The sequence below is a fragment of the Poecilia reticulata genome, chromosome 4 (genome assembly GCF_904066995.2).
Source record: "Poecilia reticulata chromosome 4, P_reticulata-male-v2, whole genome shotgun sequence".
Lineage (NCBI taxonomy): Eukaryota > Metazoa > Chordata > Actinopteri > Cyprinodontiformes > Poeciliidae > Poecilia > Poecilia reticulata.
This window is the reverse complement of record NC_088833.1, coordinates 29,283,170-29,302,179: the sequence shown is the minus strand read 5'-3', so window position 1 is coordinate 29,302,179 and position 19,010 is coordinate 29,283,170. Positions and strand designations below refer to the sequence as shown.

The 19,010-nt window shown below is 38.7% G+C and overlaps 1 protein-coding gene across 2 annotated transcripts; it reads right to left on the bottom strand.

Annotated features, from left to right (window-relative positions):
- Nucleotides 1-311: 311 nt before the first annotated feature.
- Nucleotides 312-18,491, bottom strand: lrrc8c (leucine rich repeat containing 8 VRAC subunit C). 2 transcript variants are annotated; one of them, XM_008407752.3, is made up of 3 exons: nt 18,170-18,491; nt 6,779-6,921; nt 312-4,335 (listed from the first exon to the last, which is right to left on the bottom strand). In XM_008407752.3, the coding sequence occupies exons 2-3, from the start codon at nt 6,914-6,916 to the stop codon at nt 2,083-2,085; spliced, it is 2,391 nt and encodes a 796-aa protein (XP_008405974.1). In that variant the 5' UTR covers nt 6,917-6,921; nt 18,170-18,491; the 3' UTR covers nt 312-2,082. The 2 variants fall into 2 exon arrangements, with proteins under 2 accessions (XP_008405974.1, XP_008405973.1); XM_008407751.3 differs by having other exon boundaries at nt 6,779-6,924; nt 18,170-18,487.
- Nucleotides 18,492-19,010: the final 519 nt, after the last annotated feature.

Here is a 19,010-nt window from a genome sequence, read left to right as displayed (position 1 = left end):
TTTAGTGGAAGAAAGAAGTTTGCCCATGTATTTACAAGCAACATGGACAACTGCAATATTTATATTTCTAAAAATATATAAAGAAATTACATTGGAGGTTTTCATCAGCTGTAAGCTATATCCATCAAAATGAACAGAAATAAAGATGAAAACTTCACTTTAATGAAACTGGATAAGTGGGTTTTACTTTTTGAACTGAACTGATCTAATTTTGCTCTTTTGTGATATTTTAATTTGTGTATCATTTTTTTAGTTTTGAAGTAGAAGCTAATGCATAATTATAAAACAAGGAAGACAAAATAAGACATCAGTGTAATTTGCCAAGTTTAATGCACTTTAAGTGACAAATTTCTACATTGCAAAAAGTGAAGCCAAGTCCTGACCAGTTTATGCCATTTTCTTTGCTTTACTCCAGTGTGAAATAAGTCACACGAAAGGTTTGTAAAAGACCAACCCCATTTCCAGAAAAGCAAGTGACCTAAAATGGGATTAGCTTAATATCAAGCTGTTTGAGTCTTGTTTAACAGAGACAACAGCAAATGAATTCACTTTAACCTGCTTTATTAATCATCTCCTTTTGTTCTATTCACAATAGAAGACATAAATACATTTAGATATGGATGACAGCAAATCAGTCCAAAAAGACATAGTGGAAAAATTGAGAGGGTGAAGGAAAAATTTAAATATCTATAAAATGTAAAGTTATGCAGTCGACAGATCACTAGCAAGCAGGTTTGAGTGAGAGTATTTTAAATAATACGAAGACTTTATCCAATCATTAATGTTTTGTACGTATTCATGTGACCCCTTAAGTCCCGAGGTTATTCAGTAGTAGTAGCTAACATGATGGATTTAACAAAAGTTACATAGGTTTTTACTAGCAAAACGTTCTGGAACTGGGGTTGGTTTAAGGCTACCAGGGCTCTTGTACATCTTCAATTAAAATTCCCAATATTTCCAAAGTATTTTTTTTTTCATGAATGGACAGACTGACTCATGGATGGATGGCTTGATGGACAGAGAGAAAGTTGAATGTATTTAAGGGTTAGTAGGTGATAGATGAGCGTAAGAACAACAAGGTGGATGATATGTAGAAATGATTATATGGACAGACAGACGGGTTTATGGGTGGATTGAAAGACTGATAAATGGACAATCCAACAGATGGACAAACTGAAGGTCAATGGAGGGCAGATGGACCTGCCTGATAGGTAAATGAATGAATGAACGGACATGTGAGTTGATGAATATGCAGTTCAACGATGGATAGAATGAGTCTATGAATGAATATAATAACTGATGGATTTATGCAAGGATAAAGAAATGAATGGATGACTGATGGATTGAAAAACTAATGAAGAGTCTGATGCGTGCATGAATGGATAAATGGTTTTATGAATGAATAGACGAACTGATAGGTTGATGGATGTGCATCTTTTACTTAAAATTTAACTATAAAATGGTTTGGATATTTATCATGTAGAACATGGCACAAATAAAAGGTCATAAAATATTTTCCATCAACTTTCTTTTTCCATACTTATCCAGCGCTGAAAAATACTTCAATTGAACACAATAATTTTCCAAAAGTTACAAAATAGTTAAAGGACTGTGGGTTTTTAGCTTCCATTTACTCCATTTGCAGTAAATTATTTCTTCATTTTAGATTTACATTTCCTTATCAAAAACTGTATGTGGACATGACAATAGAAGAACAACACAATACAATATGCTTAATTCAGTAAATGACACAAATCAGAAGATAAATACTGCAATAACACATGTATAAGACACTAGAGGGTTTGCTTGACCTGCAAACCACAAGCCCTTTTAGTGACTAATCAATGTTCAATGTACAGCAACATTATTCATACATTTCCCACTGCAGCAAAAGAAGTACGTTTAGTTTTCCCTTATTTCCATGTCAGGTGGCTGAAAAATCCCTGTAGCTGCCACACTAATACGGCGATATATGTATTTTTACAAGCAGAGTAATAGTTAGGGTTTAGAATGGTTTCATATAAAACAAATGCTCTGAATTGATAGAGCAAACAACAGGCACTGGGGCTGTAGTAAGGCATCTCACTCAGCCTTCATTTGGTCCCTTACATCTGAAGGCAGAGTTTCAAACAGTGTCTCTTCCACTATAAGGCCACTACGCTTCAAAGCACAACAGCCACCCAGCTCCTGTGGCAGGAACTCAAAGTGGTTGCCTTTGAGCTCCAAGTGGGTCAGCAGAGTGAGGTAAGAAATCTTTGGTGAGAGGATGGACAGTGAGTTCTTGCCCAGCTTTAATGTTTTGAGCTTTTTGCAAAAGAACAGTTCATCTGGAAGGTTTTCTAGTTTGTTACATGTGACGGAGAAGTACTGCAGACTCTGAAGTACTCCGATTTCGGGAGGGATGAATCGGATGTCATTGTGGGATACATCAAGGTAGCGCAGCTTGTTGCACAAGAATAGATGTGAGGGTAAGATTTCAATCTTGTTGTGGCTGAAGTAAAGACGCTCCAGGCTGCTGAGCTTTTTGATATGCTCTGGGATGTACATGATGCCATTGTGCCACAGCTTGAGACAAATGAGCTTTCGGAGATGCTGGAAGCTGACAATCTCCTCAATGGAGCGAAGGTTGTTTTCTTTCAGGTCAACTTCCTGTAGGCTTGTCAGGCTGAAGATTGCATGTGGAATGCGTTCAAGATCACAACGCACAAGCTCCAACTCAATCAGGCTCGTCATCTTTTTCAGATTGTTGAGCATTACAAGCTTTGTTCCATCATTGTGCAAGTACAGCCTCTGCAAATGACTTGACACGTCCACGATTGATTGTGGAATTTTTGTCAAATTGCTCTTAAGGTAGAGAGTTTTCAGACACTTAAGCTCACGAAGAGACTCAAGAACGATATTCTTTGAAGCATCAGGACCTAGTGATCCGGACAGGTAGAGCTCCTCTAGGTTACGCAGAACGTACATCCAATTCGGAAGTTCCTTATTGTCATCAAACTTGACACGAAGCACTTTCAGGTTCTCCTTTAGGAAGGATGTAGCACTTGTGTGCAGCTTCAAAGAGCTCTGGTAGAGAGACAGCTCCTGGAGGTCTTCCAGCTGAGATACTGATGCAGGGATGGTGACATTGTTGATGATCTCAAGCTTGAGCGACTGCAGCTCCGTCAACTCAAAGACAGTATCGGGTAAACCAGGGAGCATGAAAAGCTGAAGTTCAAGTCTGTTGTTTTGGTTTGTCTGGAGTCTCTGACGCAATTTATCTGGGGTCCACTCGTGGTTCAGATTGAGCTGTTTCAGTTTGTTCTCACTGACTTCTGAGAGGAAAACAGCAAACCTCTTGGAATAGAGAGGGTCATACTGATCAATCATGTGCAACATGAAAGCAAAGTCGTTTTTAACATCTGGGATGTCACTGATGCCGGTTTCATGACGCACATACTCAAAGGAATACTCTTTAAGTGAGCGGTAAAACAGCCAATAGGAAGTGTAGAGGCTTGTTAATCCATAGATAGCCACCAAAAACAGGTAACAGTAAGACAGCTTGGAAAACAGATGAGCCATGGTGTGATTACATTCAAACACTGTATATCCTGTAACGTCTTGAATTTCCTTGACTTCACAACAAACTTTGTTATGCACTTTATTCACTAGAAAGCTGTTGTAAGCAATGATCACAAGGAATTTCACGACCTTAAATACAGTCTGACGAACATACATTAGGTAAAGAATATCTCCCTCTTCCACATGTAGTCGAAACTTCTTTACTTTTTCAAAAAGAGCCTTGGCTTGCTCACCTTCTTTTTTATCAAGGACACTTGCTGACGGCTTGTCCACCACAATCTTTTCCGGAATAGACTTGAGGGACTGCGTCTTCTCCAGACTGCTTTCTTCAGGAGACAATGGAGTAGTGGACCTAGATGTTCCGCTCTTTTTCTGGTCTTTTTCCTCTGGATTCTCTCCAGATACCTCAGACAATGCCCGTGTGGTCCATGGGGAGTCAAAGCACTTGCTGAGCATTGAGATGAAATGCTCTATTTTTGAACTTGAGCCGGGGAATTTAAACCAGAAATTGCTACACACCATGAAAACCAGTGTGTGCATGAGAACCAAATAGGGAAAGTACTTGGCATACCAATGTAGAGCCTTCTCATAACACATCTGATTGATAAAACTGTACTGCTGAAGATCCAGATCATTTTTCACTCCTCTCATTTCTCTCGGCCCATTTGAGAAATTGGGCTGCAATTGCAGGAAGAAGCTCCTGTTCACTTCACAAATGTTCTCTGAGCCGGATGATATTTTGTGAGGAAGGCATATGATTTTGTCTTGCATTACCTGCAACAAGATGTAAGAAAATGGGGTACATGTAAGCACTTAAAAACATACATAAAATAAATAAATAAATAAAAAATAAAAATGTTTGTTATCACGGCAATAGTTCTGCTACCAACAGTTAAGACATGAAAGTACTTTATTAAGAGTTGAAGTAAAGTATATGTAAATGTGAATAATTCTCCTTATGGAAACTGAGATGAATAACATCTTTTTTTTTTTATAATTTTAAGCATATTTGAACAATATTGCCATTCTGAGTCTCTCTCCTCAGGTAATGCCCACATATTAGCTGTTTGCCAACCACCAGTAAACTCAAGAAGAAGAAGACGATAAATTCACGTCCAGGTGTTTTATATGTGAAACCAAGCTGAAACAGTGTGCTTCACAGAGTGGGCAGTTGTGAGGATGCCTGGTGTAACAGACACTGTCTGCGCCGCACTAACAGATGTGCAATGGCTGCCTGGTGGAGAGGAAATGGTGCTACTGTAGGTGCTCCACTAGCTTGATAAGCTTGTAAGTATCCAGTCCCCTTCTTCATCCCGCTGGCAGACATAGTGGGTAATGTAGGAGGCGGTATGCTCAACGGTGAAATCTCAAATGTCTCTGGACAGTGAGCACGGCTCTCAAAAATGTTTCTCACTCACTGGCCAGGGAATCTAATCACTTCAAATGGCTTTCTGAATTGCTATTAAATTGCAAAAAAATCAATTACAATGCATTGAGGAATAGTATATATTTTTACCCACAACTATTACAAAGTGACTTATGAAGAAACAATCGATGTTTTGCACTCGCTGTAACAAAGCCCAGTTTAGCGGAAAATGTTTGGGCAGATCTAAACAGATCAAATACTAAGGACATGTATGTCAACTTAAAAATTAAATGAAGCAAAAATTTTCTAAATAAATCCTCTTTAGATATTTATTTATACTTACTATGTATATCAAATAGATTTTATTTTTAATCCTAGATGCTCTAAAAACAAGAAAGGTTTAGTCTAATTTATTGTCAGGAAAGGACAAAATAAGAATTTTTTTTGTCTTTTGTAGTGTTACTCTGTTTTGTTTGGCATTTTATAATTTATATAGAATTCAATATGTCATGCTACCAGAAGCCCTATTAGTGGGTTATGTGTTAAAAGTGAATAGCACTGATTAATACTAAACACATGTTCCTATGTTGCCACTCGTTTCCCTCTATTGTCTTTGTTGTCGCTTTTATTCATCTTGCAGCATTTCGTTATGTTTTAAAGCATTTTAGTTTAGTATGTTATTGCATGGTTACGTATGCATATGCAACAGACTACCACAAAGCTCCCTCTGGATTGATACAGTAAAACGTAACTTAACCTTTAGAATTAAATGAATGAAACGTGACAAAATGTGGAAAAGGTCAAAGTGTATAAGTACTTTTTCAAAGCATGAACATACATTGACACCTACTTACCCGTGTTGGGTAGATTATGACTTTAACGTGGTTTCTCTAGTGCTGTACTGAGTGGTAGCTAGCATCAGTAAACAGAACAAAAGTCTGTGGTGTTTACTTCAAATTCAAGTAATAAAAAACAGATGTTGGACTGCAATGCTAATAGCAGGAAATAGGCACTTAAATTGCTGGTAGCAGGCTTTTAAAAGGAGAGGCGGGCCTTGGGGGCACTCTACTTCGCTTTCTAAAATGCATATAGTCAGGGATGTCTGTGCAGCATAATAGAAAAAGTAATGAAGTAGATAAAAAAAACAAAAAAAAACATGAAATACTGCCATGAAATGTCAAGTCAGACAAAATCTGATAAGCTATCAAATGCACCATTTTTTTTAAATCTTTGTTTCTACTTCAAAGTCTGAATTAGTTAGTTAACTGACAAGCATAGTAATAACAAGTAATTAGGCAAAGCTGCATGTTGATACAGCTCCGACCCACAAAGTAAACTTGGCCGTACAAATAATTGCCCACTCAATTTGGAAAACCTCCGCATGAATCCAAACAGTTGGGGCAGGAGAGGGAAGACAATGGCTGCTCACCATCAGACAAATATCCTGTTAGGAGATTTACATAAAATATTTTGGTACTATTTCCAGGATTTCCACTACGGTGACTAATAGCAGCCAAGAAATGTCCCTCATCCCAAACAGAGTGAGAAGTCATGGGCCAGGCCATGGGGGTTTGGAATCTTCTGTTTACTAAAAGAGGCAGGGTGGGGAAATGTTTCCACAGCTAAACCCCTGATGGGCTCAATGCTTCCCTTGCAGCACACAGGCCAGACTGGAGCAGAACACAAGCAGTGTTTTTGAACTGGTGCCAGTGGAGAGGGCAGAGAAGTTATGTTCCAATAGCTGATAGTTTTACCTGGGAATTCATTCATTCTAGCTGGAATGGAAGAGAAAAAAAACCCAGAAACTGTTCTACCTTTAGATTGAGGCAACATGAATACGTGTCAACTGACCTGCAGAGTGCATCCAAACACACCAATCATCAGCATGATGACAGACAGGTACTCTGTGAACACATCCCACCACGGCTTCAGGACCCTGAACGCTGGCTGCTGTTCAGAGAACTGCCGGAATTCCATCACAGGAATCATGATGCCTGCTGAAAGGAAACAACAAAGGAAAAGTCGATCTTTTTACATTTTAAAAGAAGTTGTTGATTGAGACTGGCATCATTTAATTGCTACAATAGCTTGCAACGTTGTTCAGGGTTTATTCAGGAAAAAAATGAACTTTTTGTATATGAACTGTTTATTACAAGATGGAATTATTAAAGTCCAATATTTTAGCCCAAATCCCAATAGTCTTATTTGCTAAATTAGAATCTTATTCTGAGGCTGGCTTGTCAGATTACAAGTACCTTTTGAAAATAAAAACTTTTACTTAGGTATTGACCAGATTTTTCTGTGGCAGAAATGTTTTTTTTTTTTATTTTTTATTTTTATTGGTCTGATGTAAGATTTAAAACTGTCACACTGAATCAATTAATTGCATAATAAATTAAAACAAGTTCAATAATTTCCATTTGAATGATCTATAATTTTTCTCTTTATACCAAAAACTGGATGACAAATAGCCCTTCAGTCTTGTGCTCTGGTCTCAAATAGTCCTTATTTTGAAAGGCAAGTTTTTTTGTTGTTTTTTTTTTTTACTGAGACTCATAATTTGTTTTATTTGTTGTTTCTGTTATATTGTTTATTTTTGTCATTTAAATTGTCTTCCACTCCCAATGTTAAATGCACATTAGAATTTGAGAATGTGTTCATCACTATGCAATCACCAATATATTAGTTCAAAATGGTCTCAAAACAATATTACCGTTTATCTCTGTAACTTCTGGGACAATTTATCATCCAGCAAAATGTGTTATCTTGACACACCTAGGAACACTAGTAACATTAATCTTTATGCACTTAGTTATATACGGAAGAGAATTAAGGTTACTGAAAAACAAAATGAATTCTGAGGATTCTTTTGTCCTCTGAAATCAATATCAGTAGCCCCCCTTCGAGAGTTTTCAGGAGGTCTCCCTCACTGTTGTAGCTTATATGCCTGTCCTCTGAAAACAACAGCAATGTATCAAACTGCGGGCCTCACTACTTATGTTAGCAGAAATGCAATATGACAAAAGAAAAATAGGAATTACGGTTGACCTTAAAATAGCATCTAGTCATGCTCATCAGGACGTAGAAAGTTACAAGCAGTGCAATAAAGAAATAAAGGAAATCCAAGACTTTTGCTAACTCCCCTAATAGTGGCGATCCACCAAAAATCCCTTTAAGAGGAAGGCATGTAACATTTGGCGAGATCACAAAAGAATGTCCATGTTTACAAATCCACTATCCCATCAAGGTCCCAAACGTAATCCAAGAGAAATGCTGTGGAAAGACTTTGAGAAATCCTAATGATACTCCTCAGGGAGATGGTCTGAACCTCCCAGGGTTCAGTTTGTTTTTTTACTAGATTTTACATGAGATTTTTCATGAAATAGTTCATATTAACTGTAGAAATATATCTACAAACACAGATTATGCTTTTCATTGTATTAACACAGTAATAGTGTTTTTTTTATAGAACAAGATACCAAAGTAGCTACAACTACTACAACTGCTATAACTGCTACAACTTGAGCTACACAGACCTAATATCTGAATTGAAAAAATTCAAACCTATTTTATGTATTTATAATTCACAGCTACTGGTGTTGGAATGAAGACTTAGCTTTCACTCTACCTCAAGGACAAAAAAGGAAAAAATGCTTCCCTTCATTAGAATTAGCTTTATTGGACAAGATTATGTGGGCAAACAAAGAATTTGACTTCACTTTCAAGGAATCACAGTATATAAACTTTAGTAGAGAAAATACAGTAGATCAGCACGTACTTGTGTATATACACCCATTTTTCTTTTAATGGAAAAGACAAAAGGAAAGAAGGTTGTGATAGTGAATTATGCTTAGTTTCATATCAGAGTAGTTGTGTAAGGTGTTCGCCGTGTTATATCACAGACAGCCAGGGGGAAGAAACTAGTGCGCAAATAGCGCTCTCTAACACTGACAAAGGTAAACGTCTAAACCAGTGTTTCTCAAACTTTTTTGGGCCAGCGCCCCCCTAGCCTTTATCCAGGTCCCTCACGGCCCCCCACCAAAGAATTTGCAGGCTACTTTCCACTGACCATTATGTTATCATTAATATCACTATCACTACTGTAGATGTTTTGATTTTTATGCTTGTTGCTGTATTTGTCATCAAAAATAATACATATAATATAATATAAAAATAATACAGGCGTCTACAAAAAATGCAATGAACATTCAAGTTAAAATTGGTAGGCCTAACAGCAGCCAATCAGAGTGGAAAAAATATTCTTATTTTGTGCCATTTTCTAGTTGTTAAATCTTGCACAAATGACCAGATAAAAGATGTTCAACATGCCAGTTTAAACTTTGATCTATTTGCATAACGACTGAACTCTGCAACATTAAAACATGGATAGAACTGTAACTACATTAATCATAGCTCTTCTTCTCTTCAGTGTTTGTCAGTTTCTGGTGGTGCAGCTCTGTGCTGCCTTCAGGAGAATGGGACATCAGAGCATCATCCATAAAACTTCACCCACATGGCATTTATTGTGCAAACCAGAGCTTTCAGTGGAAAAACAAAAGTTCCAGATCCTTTTAATGCCATACAAATATGAGACAGAAACATGGATTATATCTTTATGTAGACCTGTCTTGATTTATAGGTTAATAGTTTTACTGGACAGAAATTACAAAGAACAAATCTGGTTCTTAATCAAATCCTAATGAGTCAAATTGAAAGTGTCATGGATTCATCAGCCTCATGACCAGTGGCGCAAAAAGTGGGGTATGCAGGGTATGCAACGCATAGGGGCGCAGCACCAGAGGGGGCGCCAAAACCCCGTCTGGAGGGGGCGGCGCGCCGATGATGTTTTCCCATACACTTCAGCGCGCCTTACGCTCCTTCACATTACGCACATAACGAGGCGATTTTAGCAGCTTTACCCTTCACTGTATCCTCGTCTCGGGGGGGGGGAGGTTAGAGAGAGCTTTTGTTTTCTACGTTCCTTCACCCTGACGTACCTTCCCTGGGGGGGGGGGCGCCGATTTATGTTTTCGCATCCACCTGAATAATGTGTAGTTGCGCCACTGCTCATGACATTAACATTGACATGAAAAATAATATTGAAGAAATGAATATATAAAATCTAATTAAAAACACAAATAAGTGATCAGTTCTTTACTGTTATGGTCTGTAAGATCTATTTATTCTCAGTACTACATGTGGTCTCAACAAACTCATGACATTTCAACAATATTATTTTACCTTTTATCTGGAAATAGTGTCCGTTTATTCTTGCCATACAGTCCTCTGTATTAATTATTGCTCGAAAGGTCTTGCCATACCAGCTTATTCTTCTGTATTTACTTTAGTTTCTTAGTTTATTCTTGCATTTTGTTCTTCAGTCATTTCCATTTAGTTTCATTTGATTAATATTATCCTCTCTTGGTTTATTGCTATGTCCACTTTTGTTTATTTCCTGTTGCTAGATTTATTTTATCATTTATTGACCATCAATCTTCACTCATCACCTGCTGCGCCGCCTAATCGTCATGTGTTTCACATCATGTGTTGATTTTTTCACTGTTCGGTGACAGATTCTCTGTTTTTATGCCATAATTCATAATTCTTACAGCACCGGTGTTAACGCTATAAAATGAACGCTCTTTATCGTGGTATCACCCATGGAGGGATTTCTTGATTTCTTTATTTAAATGGGTTCATTTTTCAGAAGGATACACAGTGAGAGTATCGTGATTTTAGCTACCAGTAGCAGGAGAACGGAGCTGCGCCAAGAAGCTAACAGAAGCTAAATAGAATAGAAGAGCTGCCATCGATACAGTTGCAGCCAAGTATGGTTTAATGTTACACAATACAGTTTTACCAAGTTGCTCAAAGTTTAAACTGGCATTGTTGTGCATTTAAGGTGTAAAGTTTACCTTCGACCAAACGCCCCCCAAAGGCATCCCAGCGCCCCCCCTTTGTAAAAATGTCCGCCAGCGCCCCCTGCCGTCCTCTGAACGCCCCCCTGGTACCGCCCACGTTGAGAACCACTAGTCTAAACCGTTTGAATCAAGGATGTGTGGGGTCTAGAGATGTTAGCTGCCCTTTTCCTGACCCTACTCCTGTACAAGTCTTGGGTAAAGGGAAGGTCAGCCTTGTTAACCTCCTTTGCAGACCTGAATGTTTGCTGCAGTCTGGTCTTGTTCCGTTCTGCTGCTGAGCCAAACAACATGTTGATGGATGTGTACTGGATGAACTAAAAATGGCCATGTAGAGGATAACCAGCAGCTCCTGTGAAAGGTTGCACATCTGGAGTTGCCATAGGAAGTACAGTGTCTGTTGGGCCTTGTTCTGAACATTGTCGATGTGTGAGAATCATCTGAGGTCCCAAGATAGGCTGGTTCCATGAAAACGGAAGTTATCAGTAGACAGTGTTGGTGTCTACTGATTGGTCTGTCAATGACATCTGACAGACCAATTGCCATTGGGCTATTATTGATCAGACCAATGACAGTGGTGTCATCTGCAAATATCAGGAGTTTAATAGCTGAAAACTCTGAGGTGCAGTCATTTGTGTACAGGGGAGAAAAAAATGTTGGAAAAGAATATCCTCTGGTGGAGGATGTCACAGTTGGTGGTTTGAAGATCTAACTGAAGTCCACAAACAGGACCCTGGGTGGTTGAGCTGGTACAGGATGAAGAGAAGTCCCACTTGGATTAAATCAACTGGTGACCTAATTGCCCCATACATGAAAAGCAAGGAGTCCAGCACAAAGCTGTGGTGTCCTTTGGATGCTTGAACACCAATCTCTCAAAGCATATCATGATCACAAAGGTCAGTATGACAGGTTGGTATTCATTCATTCCTGGTATGAGGCGTTTCTTGAGAACCAGGATTATTTGTGGCACATTTGAAGCAGTAAAGAGCCACACGCAGTTCCAGAGACAGGTGGAGATCTAAGTGAAGATGAGAGCTATTTGGACAGCTCAGGCTTTCAGGCAGAATGGAGAAGCACTGTCAGGTTCTGGTGCTGTCGTGTACTAAATCTTCTTCAGTGGTCTTTAGAGTGGAGGGGTTGTAGATATATCAATGGTGGTGCAGGTAGTCCTTTGTGTTTGAGTATGGTGTGGGTAAATGGGCTGCAGGTGTGACTGGCTGGTAAGCCAATGACGAGGGGCAGTTGGCAACATAAACAGATACAAAGGTTTTAAAAACGTATGGTTTTCATATTACTCTTGCTATGGTTCAAATATCTTAATCACATGCCGGAAAGTGTCCAGGAGTGGCTCAACTTTTTGCTGGCATTATGGAGGTCAGTGTGTGCAGCTGCACTCTGCCAGACAGGTGGCTGAAGAACACTTGTACACTTCCCCCTTACTTGGACATAAGCCATGTATCCAAACAAATTACTACCTCTTTCCTAGAACCCATTTCTGGGGTACATTTCTAATCTGATAATTGGCTTTTACCCAAGCAAATGTAGTTGGAATGCAGAAGTGCAATAATGCACCATAAAACTTTGTTGTTGTTTTTACAGTAATGGTACAAATGCCATAAAACTGTCATACCAACTAATGCCTACTAATGACATTTACATTTTTGTTAAACCTATTGACTTCATACACAAGAACATTGCTAATGTAATCATTTCAAACTCGTTGCCATCAATAGAAAATGTAAATATTCTTCCTAGAGATCTAGTGAAAGATGTAATGAGTTATCACCATATCTTATGAAGCCCACTTATTTGTAAAGAGTCTTTGCACCTGTAACACAATAATGGAAAAATGGACAGAAACCAGACCTCAGCACTTTGCTTGAGTACACAAACTGTGGCCTCAGAGCTATTTATCTCTTTAGAGGCTGTTAAAATTCGACTTTGTTGAGAGTGTGAGCAAGACATGCACATCTGATGCGCTGAGTCTCTGGTCACCTTCAGGGAAAGCGCTGCGGCTGTAGGTATCCTGTTTCCTCCTACCAGTGGGTTAGATCTCAGAAGCAGAGTTTTTTTTAATCTGCAAAGGCCTGAAAAATACACGATGTGTGTGCATGTCTGAGAGTTTAAAAGTCATAGAAATAATCATTATTTGACTGGTACAGCTATTATTATTTATACATTTTTGCTGTAATTGCTGAGTAGCTTTCTAAAAGCATAAGGGCTACCTAGGAGATCTTGCTCTTCAGACATCAATTAGCATTTCTCTTAGAAAGCCAGTATTGATTCTTCCATCCCAGCATCACAATGACAGCAGGGGTTTAGAAAAGCTATTACGAAGATGTTTGTGCTCAAATGTCCACTGATGGCTCGCAGTAATGGGTCATGGAAGTCTAACAGCTCCTGCTGCAGATAGCCATGAGGAGTTTTGGCTTGCCAAGGATGCTATCTCACCATAATTACATTCCAAGTTTCATCACATTATTCAGGTTCATACAAACATCCTCCCAGTATCAAGCTTGGACAATTTTCTACATAGTGATTCGAAGCAATTTGCTCATCAATCAAGATACACATTGTTGAAGTATGTTCAAAGCCAGTACACATTTACTCTGGATCTTATGAATACTTTGTAATGTAACAAAATGCTTTTCTTTCTTACTTGAGGTTTCCATGTCTTCATAACGCCCTATAAAATATCTACATCTGAGCTGGTTTGTTGGAAGAGATGCCAGTAAAAAAAAAAAGTTTTTTCTGTCCGACAATCACAAATGTTGACATGTAGATTTTGTTAAACGTTATAGGGTCTTTAACTGGATTTTTTTTTTTTTTTGCCTTGATCAGATTAGCATGAAATAAGGGATGAATTGTCCTGGGATCATCTTTTGGTGTAAGTATCCAGTTCTCCAGATATCATTCAAATTTTGAGCTGTGGTTATTTTACGTCAGGGGAAATTACCTATGGGGTGTCTACCTGCATCAAAAAGCACATATTTATCTGTAGCTGATCTTACCCACTTTCTGGATGCACTGTAAACAAGCCAACGGGCCAACCAATTAACCAACAAATATTGTTAAACTCCCAGTTTTACTCTATAAAGTCCAGAACCCTATGATGTGTGCATGCTTTGGGTCATTACCACACTTATTTAAAAACTTCTACTAAATTCAGCACTTTGTTGCAAGTCCAAAGGACAATGGTATTGTACTGTTAGGGCGTAGCTACTAGCATCACACACAACACAATCCATTGATTGGGGAAAAAGAAGACGTCACTGCTTGCGACAAGCACAAGACATAATAGTGATAGTTTGTTGTCACACTAGTTTAATGAGGCAACATTAGAAATGCTCTCTTGAATAAGGCGACCACAAAATACACAGAACCACATCAACAGACAGTAATTTCTTAACATATAGATATACCACAAAAATAGATGAAAAATTTTAGGTTGGATTTTCAAAGAAACATTTTGCAGTGTGAGATTAAGCTACTGCATAAAAAGCTGACTTTATTTTTCAGAATATCACATATCTTGCTCAAGGGTTTCCACAAATCTGCATATGAAAACCAGAATTGATCAGTTTACAAAACCTTTCAATATGCGTGAAACTCTTATGTCTGCTAAGACATTTTGATAACATTTTAAAGGCCAGATTCTGGACACATTTCTACACTGAAAAGGTAACGCAACTTTTTCGTTGTTTAAGTTTAGATAAGCTTAAGCTTTTTTTTTTGTTTAGTTTGGTGTCAATTCTTCATGCAACTCTAACTTATGTAGCAAACTCATCTTCTAAAATAGCAACCAGAAAGCCAGAAGCTGTGGTGGTGGTGGAGTTTTTTTTTTTTTTTTGGAATGCGAGACCATGAGATAGAAAGACATTCATAAAAATGTATGATTAATGCTCAGTAAAGATGAATAAGAAAAAAATTTTGGCTGCAGGCTGCTATGCCTGGTCTACTGTGACTCTGAGTCCCATTGTCTCACAGTGCGATAATTGTCTCGTATGATGTCGTCATGCGTGACATTTTCACTCAGCAAAAATGTGACATGATCTCCCTGGCTGCTGGTGCAGTTGATAGCACTGTTGCCCTGCAGAAAGAAGGTTTTGACTTTCTGCATGGAATTGCCATGTTTTCACTCTTATCTGTATGCATGGCTCTTTCCTGCTACTCTGGCTTCCTCACACGGCTCAAAAAGATTGCTGGGCCCTATAAAATGCTTTTACAAGTAAGTGTGTGAGCATGGTTATTTCTCCTGTATGCTCTGTGATGCATTGGTGACATGTCCAGGTTGTACCTTACCTCATGCCAAACGGTCCCTGGAGGTAAGAACTGCCTTTGTCATAATGTGCATTTTATTCTTTGTGTGGGGTTGGGGCTGGACAATATGGCTGAAAAACGTATAACAATATAAGCAATTTATATCAGTCGATATTAATAATTATTGATTGAGTTTTTGTTTTAAATATCTGAACTACTAGTGACATGTCCTCTTCATAGGTTTCACTCCCTGTCTTTGCTTATTCTTAAGAGGCACAGTGGCGAAACCTGAAGCAGCAGCTGCTCAAATTACTCAACAGGTTGTTGCTAGGCAACCAATGTAAAAGTGAGTTAGTTGATGACACCAGCCATGCTTAGCTGGCTATCAGAGGTTGAGAAGCTAAAGACATTCCTCTGCCTACATCCCTCAGAATGCTGTGTGGCTCTGGATCAGAGTTCAGTGAAAGTAATGTATAGAATGTATTTTCATATTGATCAATTGTCTATTGCAATATATGTTGGTGATTTATTGCTCAGCCTATTTGGAATTTTCTGTTCAATGAAGTTCATGTGTGGATATTGGTGTAAATCCTTTGAATGCATTACCTAAATCCAGTGGCGCAACTACACATTATTCAGGTGGATGCAAAAACATAGATCGGCGCCCCCCCACCCCCCGAGGGAAGGAACGTCAGGGTGAAAGAGCGACGCTCACTCGCTCTACCACCCCCCGAGGTGACGATACATGAAGGGTAAAACTCTACATTCACCTCGTTATGTGCGCGAGGTGAAGGAGCGTAAGGCGCGCTGAAGTGTATGGGAAAACGTCATCGGCGCGCCGCCCCCTCCAGACGGGGTTTTGGCGCCCCCTCTGGTGCTGCGCCCCTATGCGTTGCATACCCTGCATACCCACTTTTTGCGCCACTGCCTAAATCCAAAAGGTTGGATAAGGTTAAAACACTAAATTTAAAGTGCCACAGTATATTTGTATGTGTAGCAAACTAATTAGCTAATCTGAATTGTTTCCACGGGCCAGCAATGAATTTTTAGAAGACAAAATTAAATATCTGGGTTCATTTGAGTCCATGAAAACCACAGGTTTGAGGTTTGCCATTGCTCAGAGTCGCTGCAAAAAATATCACCGGAGCAACGACCACAGATCAGGAGCGCTCACGGCCCGCCCACGTTCTAGCCCACATTTACGGCCACATCAGTGAGGAACAGACCGTAATGGAGACATTCCAAACTGGAGCAGAACCCAACCAGTTAGTGACACTTAGAGAAGCGGCTTTAGTTCCATTCAACTGGAGAAAACTGTTTAAAACAGAACTTTGTCTGGCATCCCAGTAGAGGAACGTTTTATCCTCATAACACTATTACAGAATATTTTTGTGGTTTTGAAACTGGAACTTTTTAAGGTTTAATATGAGTCATGGGGGATAAATATGAAACGGAAGGGCAACATCTAGACTAAACAAATAAACTCTAAGTTTCAGATCAATCCTAATATATCCTAATATAGTGTTCAAATGGTGCCCTTGCTGTATACCATTTTCATTCTTTATTCTAATTTTATTAATTTTATATTCCATCTTTGTGTGAACCTACTTGCTTTGATTGCCTGTCACTTTGTTGCTGTTACATCAGAATTTCATATAATGATGAAATTTTAATCCTATTTTATAACAGATTCATATAGTGGTTACATGTGAATAAAGCCCTAAAACTTTTTTATTATGCGGACTGAATCAGATTAATTGGAATTACGATTTAATTTGCTTAAATTTCAATCTTCGCTTTGTTTAGCTTAATGTGAAGAGAACTGGTGTGACTCAACTAATTGATCACATGAATTTAAACTGGAACATTTTTATTTTTAAAAGTGCCCTGAGCTCTAACTTTCTGTTATGATTTTGTGCTATATACATGAAAAGCTAAATATCTTGCCTGGACTAAATATCCAGGCAAGATATTTAGCTGATTTAAATCAGCTAAATAATATTTAGCTGATTTAAATCAGGGGCCATAAGTAGGTGTTTTTGTAACTTTTTTATTTACAGACGAAACATCTGAGAAGTGTGGCATGCACATTAATACAGTCATATGTTTAGTGTTGAAGTTTGGATTCAACTTTGTTGTTAAAATACAGAAAATGATGCATTCTGACTTCCCTGAGTCTCTGTCATTGGTCAGTTGAGAAGCTGCACCACCAATCAGAACTCTGCAGTAATGTTCATGTCAGTCTGGAGGACATCATTTCTCTGATTTATTAATGTTACTAAGTCAGACCTACTCAGATTTCCATGTAATATCAGTATGGTTATTGGAACATGACAAAGGCATGTTCAGTTTATGTCCGATTAATAACAAGGTGTACATATGTGTGAAGGGGAGCATGGCTGAAATAATGGGAACAGTACTTAGTCAGAACGTGTGTGCAGACATGTAATAAGCAGACCATGCAGCTTGTTTCAGGTAGGCAGTAGAGGAAAAACACTGTCCTGCTGGATGAGTCAGCCATTGAATTGAGCTGACCAGGCCATATCCTGGTCCCTTCCTGACAGGAAACTTCTCAGAATCCCAGATATCCAGATATCCAAAAACAGACATGGTTAGGAACACACCCAGACTTCCAGCGTTACAAAAGTACTGTCTCGCTAGAGAGGTGGAAAAAAACAAGCCGCAATGCAGGAGTAGTTTTTTTCCCTCCTCTTCTTTTCTAAGTGGGATACATCATTACAAAAACATGGCATCACATAAAGTGCTGAGTAAGTTGGAAAGAAGCGGTGATTCAGAGTGAAATCACTGAAAAGTTCGGGAGTAGGAACTCGTAGTAGTCCTTAAAGCATTGAGGATAAATATAGGAGAGACCCCTGCTGCGGCTGACAGGCGGCCACTTTTCTCTGCGCTGCTCCCCCCACCCCCTCCTACACTACATGTCTGATGAGAAAACTAACGGTAACGCCGTTCAACTACGTACTCCACCGACAACAAACACTACAGCAGCTTAGAGCGACTTTCTGAGATGGAAAAATGATAGTCGTTCGGCGGTTGAAACGCTTACCTTTTCTCTGGGGACGAGCTTCAGCGCGGTGTGTTCCTCACGCGGTTCGGGCTCCCTCTGTCCCCGCTGACCAATGAGCCTTCCTGGATCCCGGTCCCGACAGAGCGCGCGGGCATGGACCGTCAGCTGCAGGGGCGTGGACTTCAAAAGAAACCGAGCTCACGTTACAGTTTATGATGCACGTACCGCTCAGATGGGTGGGGATACGATCTATCTTAATAATAATAATAATAATAATAATAATAATAATAATAATAATAATAATAATTATTATTATTATTATTATTATTATTATTATTATTATTAATAAAAAATGAAGTACGCATTTAAATCAGGGGCCATAAGTAGGTGTTTTTGTAACTTTTTTATTTACAGACGAAACATCTGAGAAGTGTGGCATGCACATTAATTCAGCTCACATTACTTTGACACCTTTGAATATAATGCATTCCAACCAGAGTTGCCTTTGGAGGTTATCAACATATTAGTAAATAGAGCTCACCTGCTTCTTAATGCGGCAAGATGGTGTACTGCTACAACAATAATGAAGAAAATTATATGAGTTACAGCACAATTTAATTTCCCTATGGGATAAATAATGTATACTTCAATTCAATTTGAATAACCAACCCTTATTATTCCACAGTGGGGCATCAGGTTTGCAATAGAAAGTAGCAAGAGCATGCAAATTCATACAAAGGTAAAACAATGTAAAAACCAGAGACTTTACCAGAAAGATTCAACATATCCCGACGTCAATTTGAAACACCATTAAACGTTCAGTGGACTGCGTTGTTTGACTTTGACAGAATTTTTAAATATAGCATTGAAACAACAGGGC

Excerpts from the sequence above, each read along its gene's own strand:
- lrrc8c (XM_008407752.3), bottom strand. The coding sequence starts at position 6,916 with ATGATTCCTGTGATGGAATTCCGGCAGTTCTCTGAACAGCAGCCAGCG. Across the intron at positions 4,336-6,778 it reads TGTTTGGATGCACTCTGCAG|GTAATGCAAGACAAAATCAT; the intron begins GTCAGTTGACAC and ends ATCTTGTTGCAG.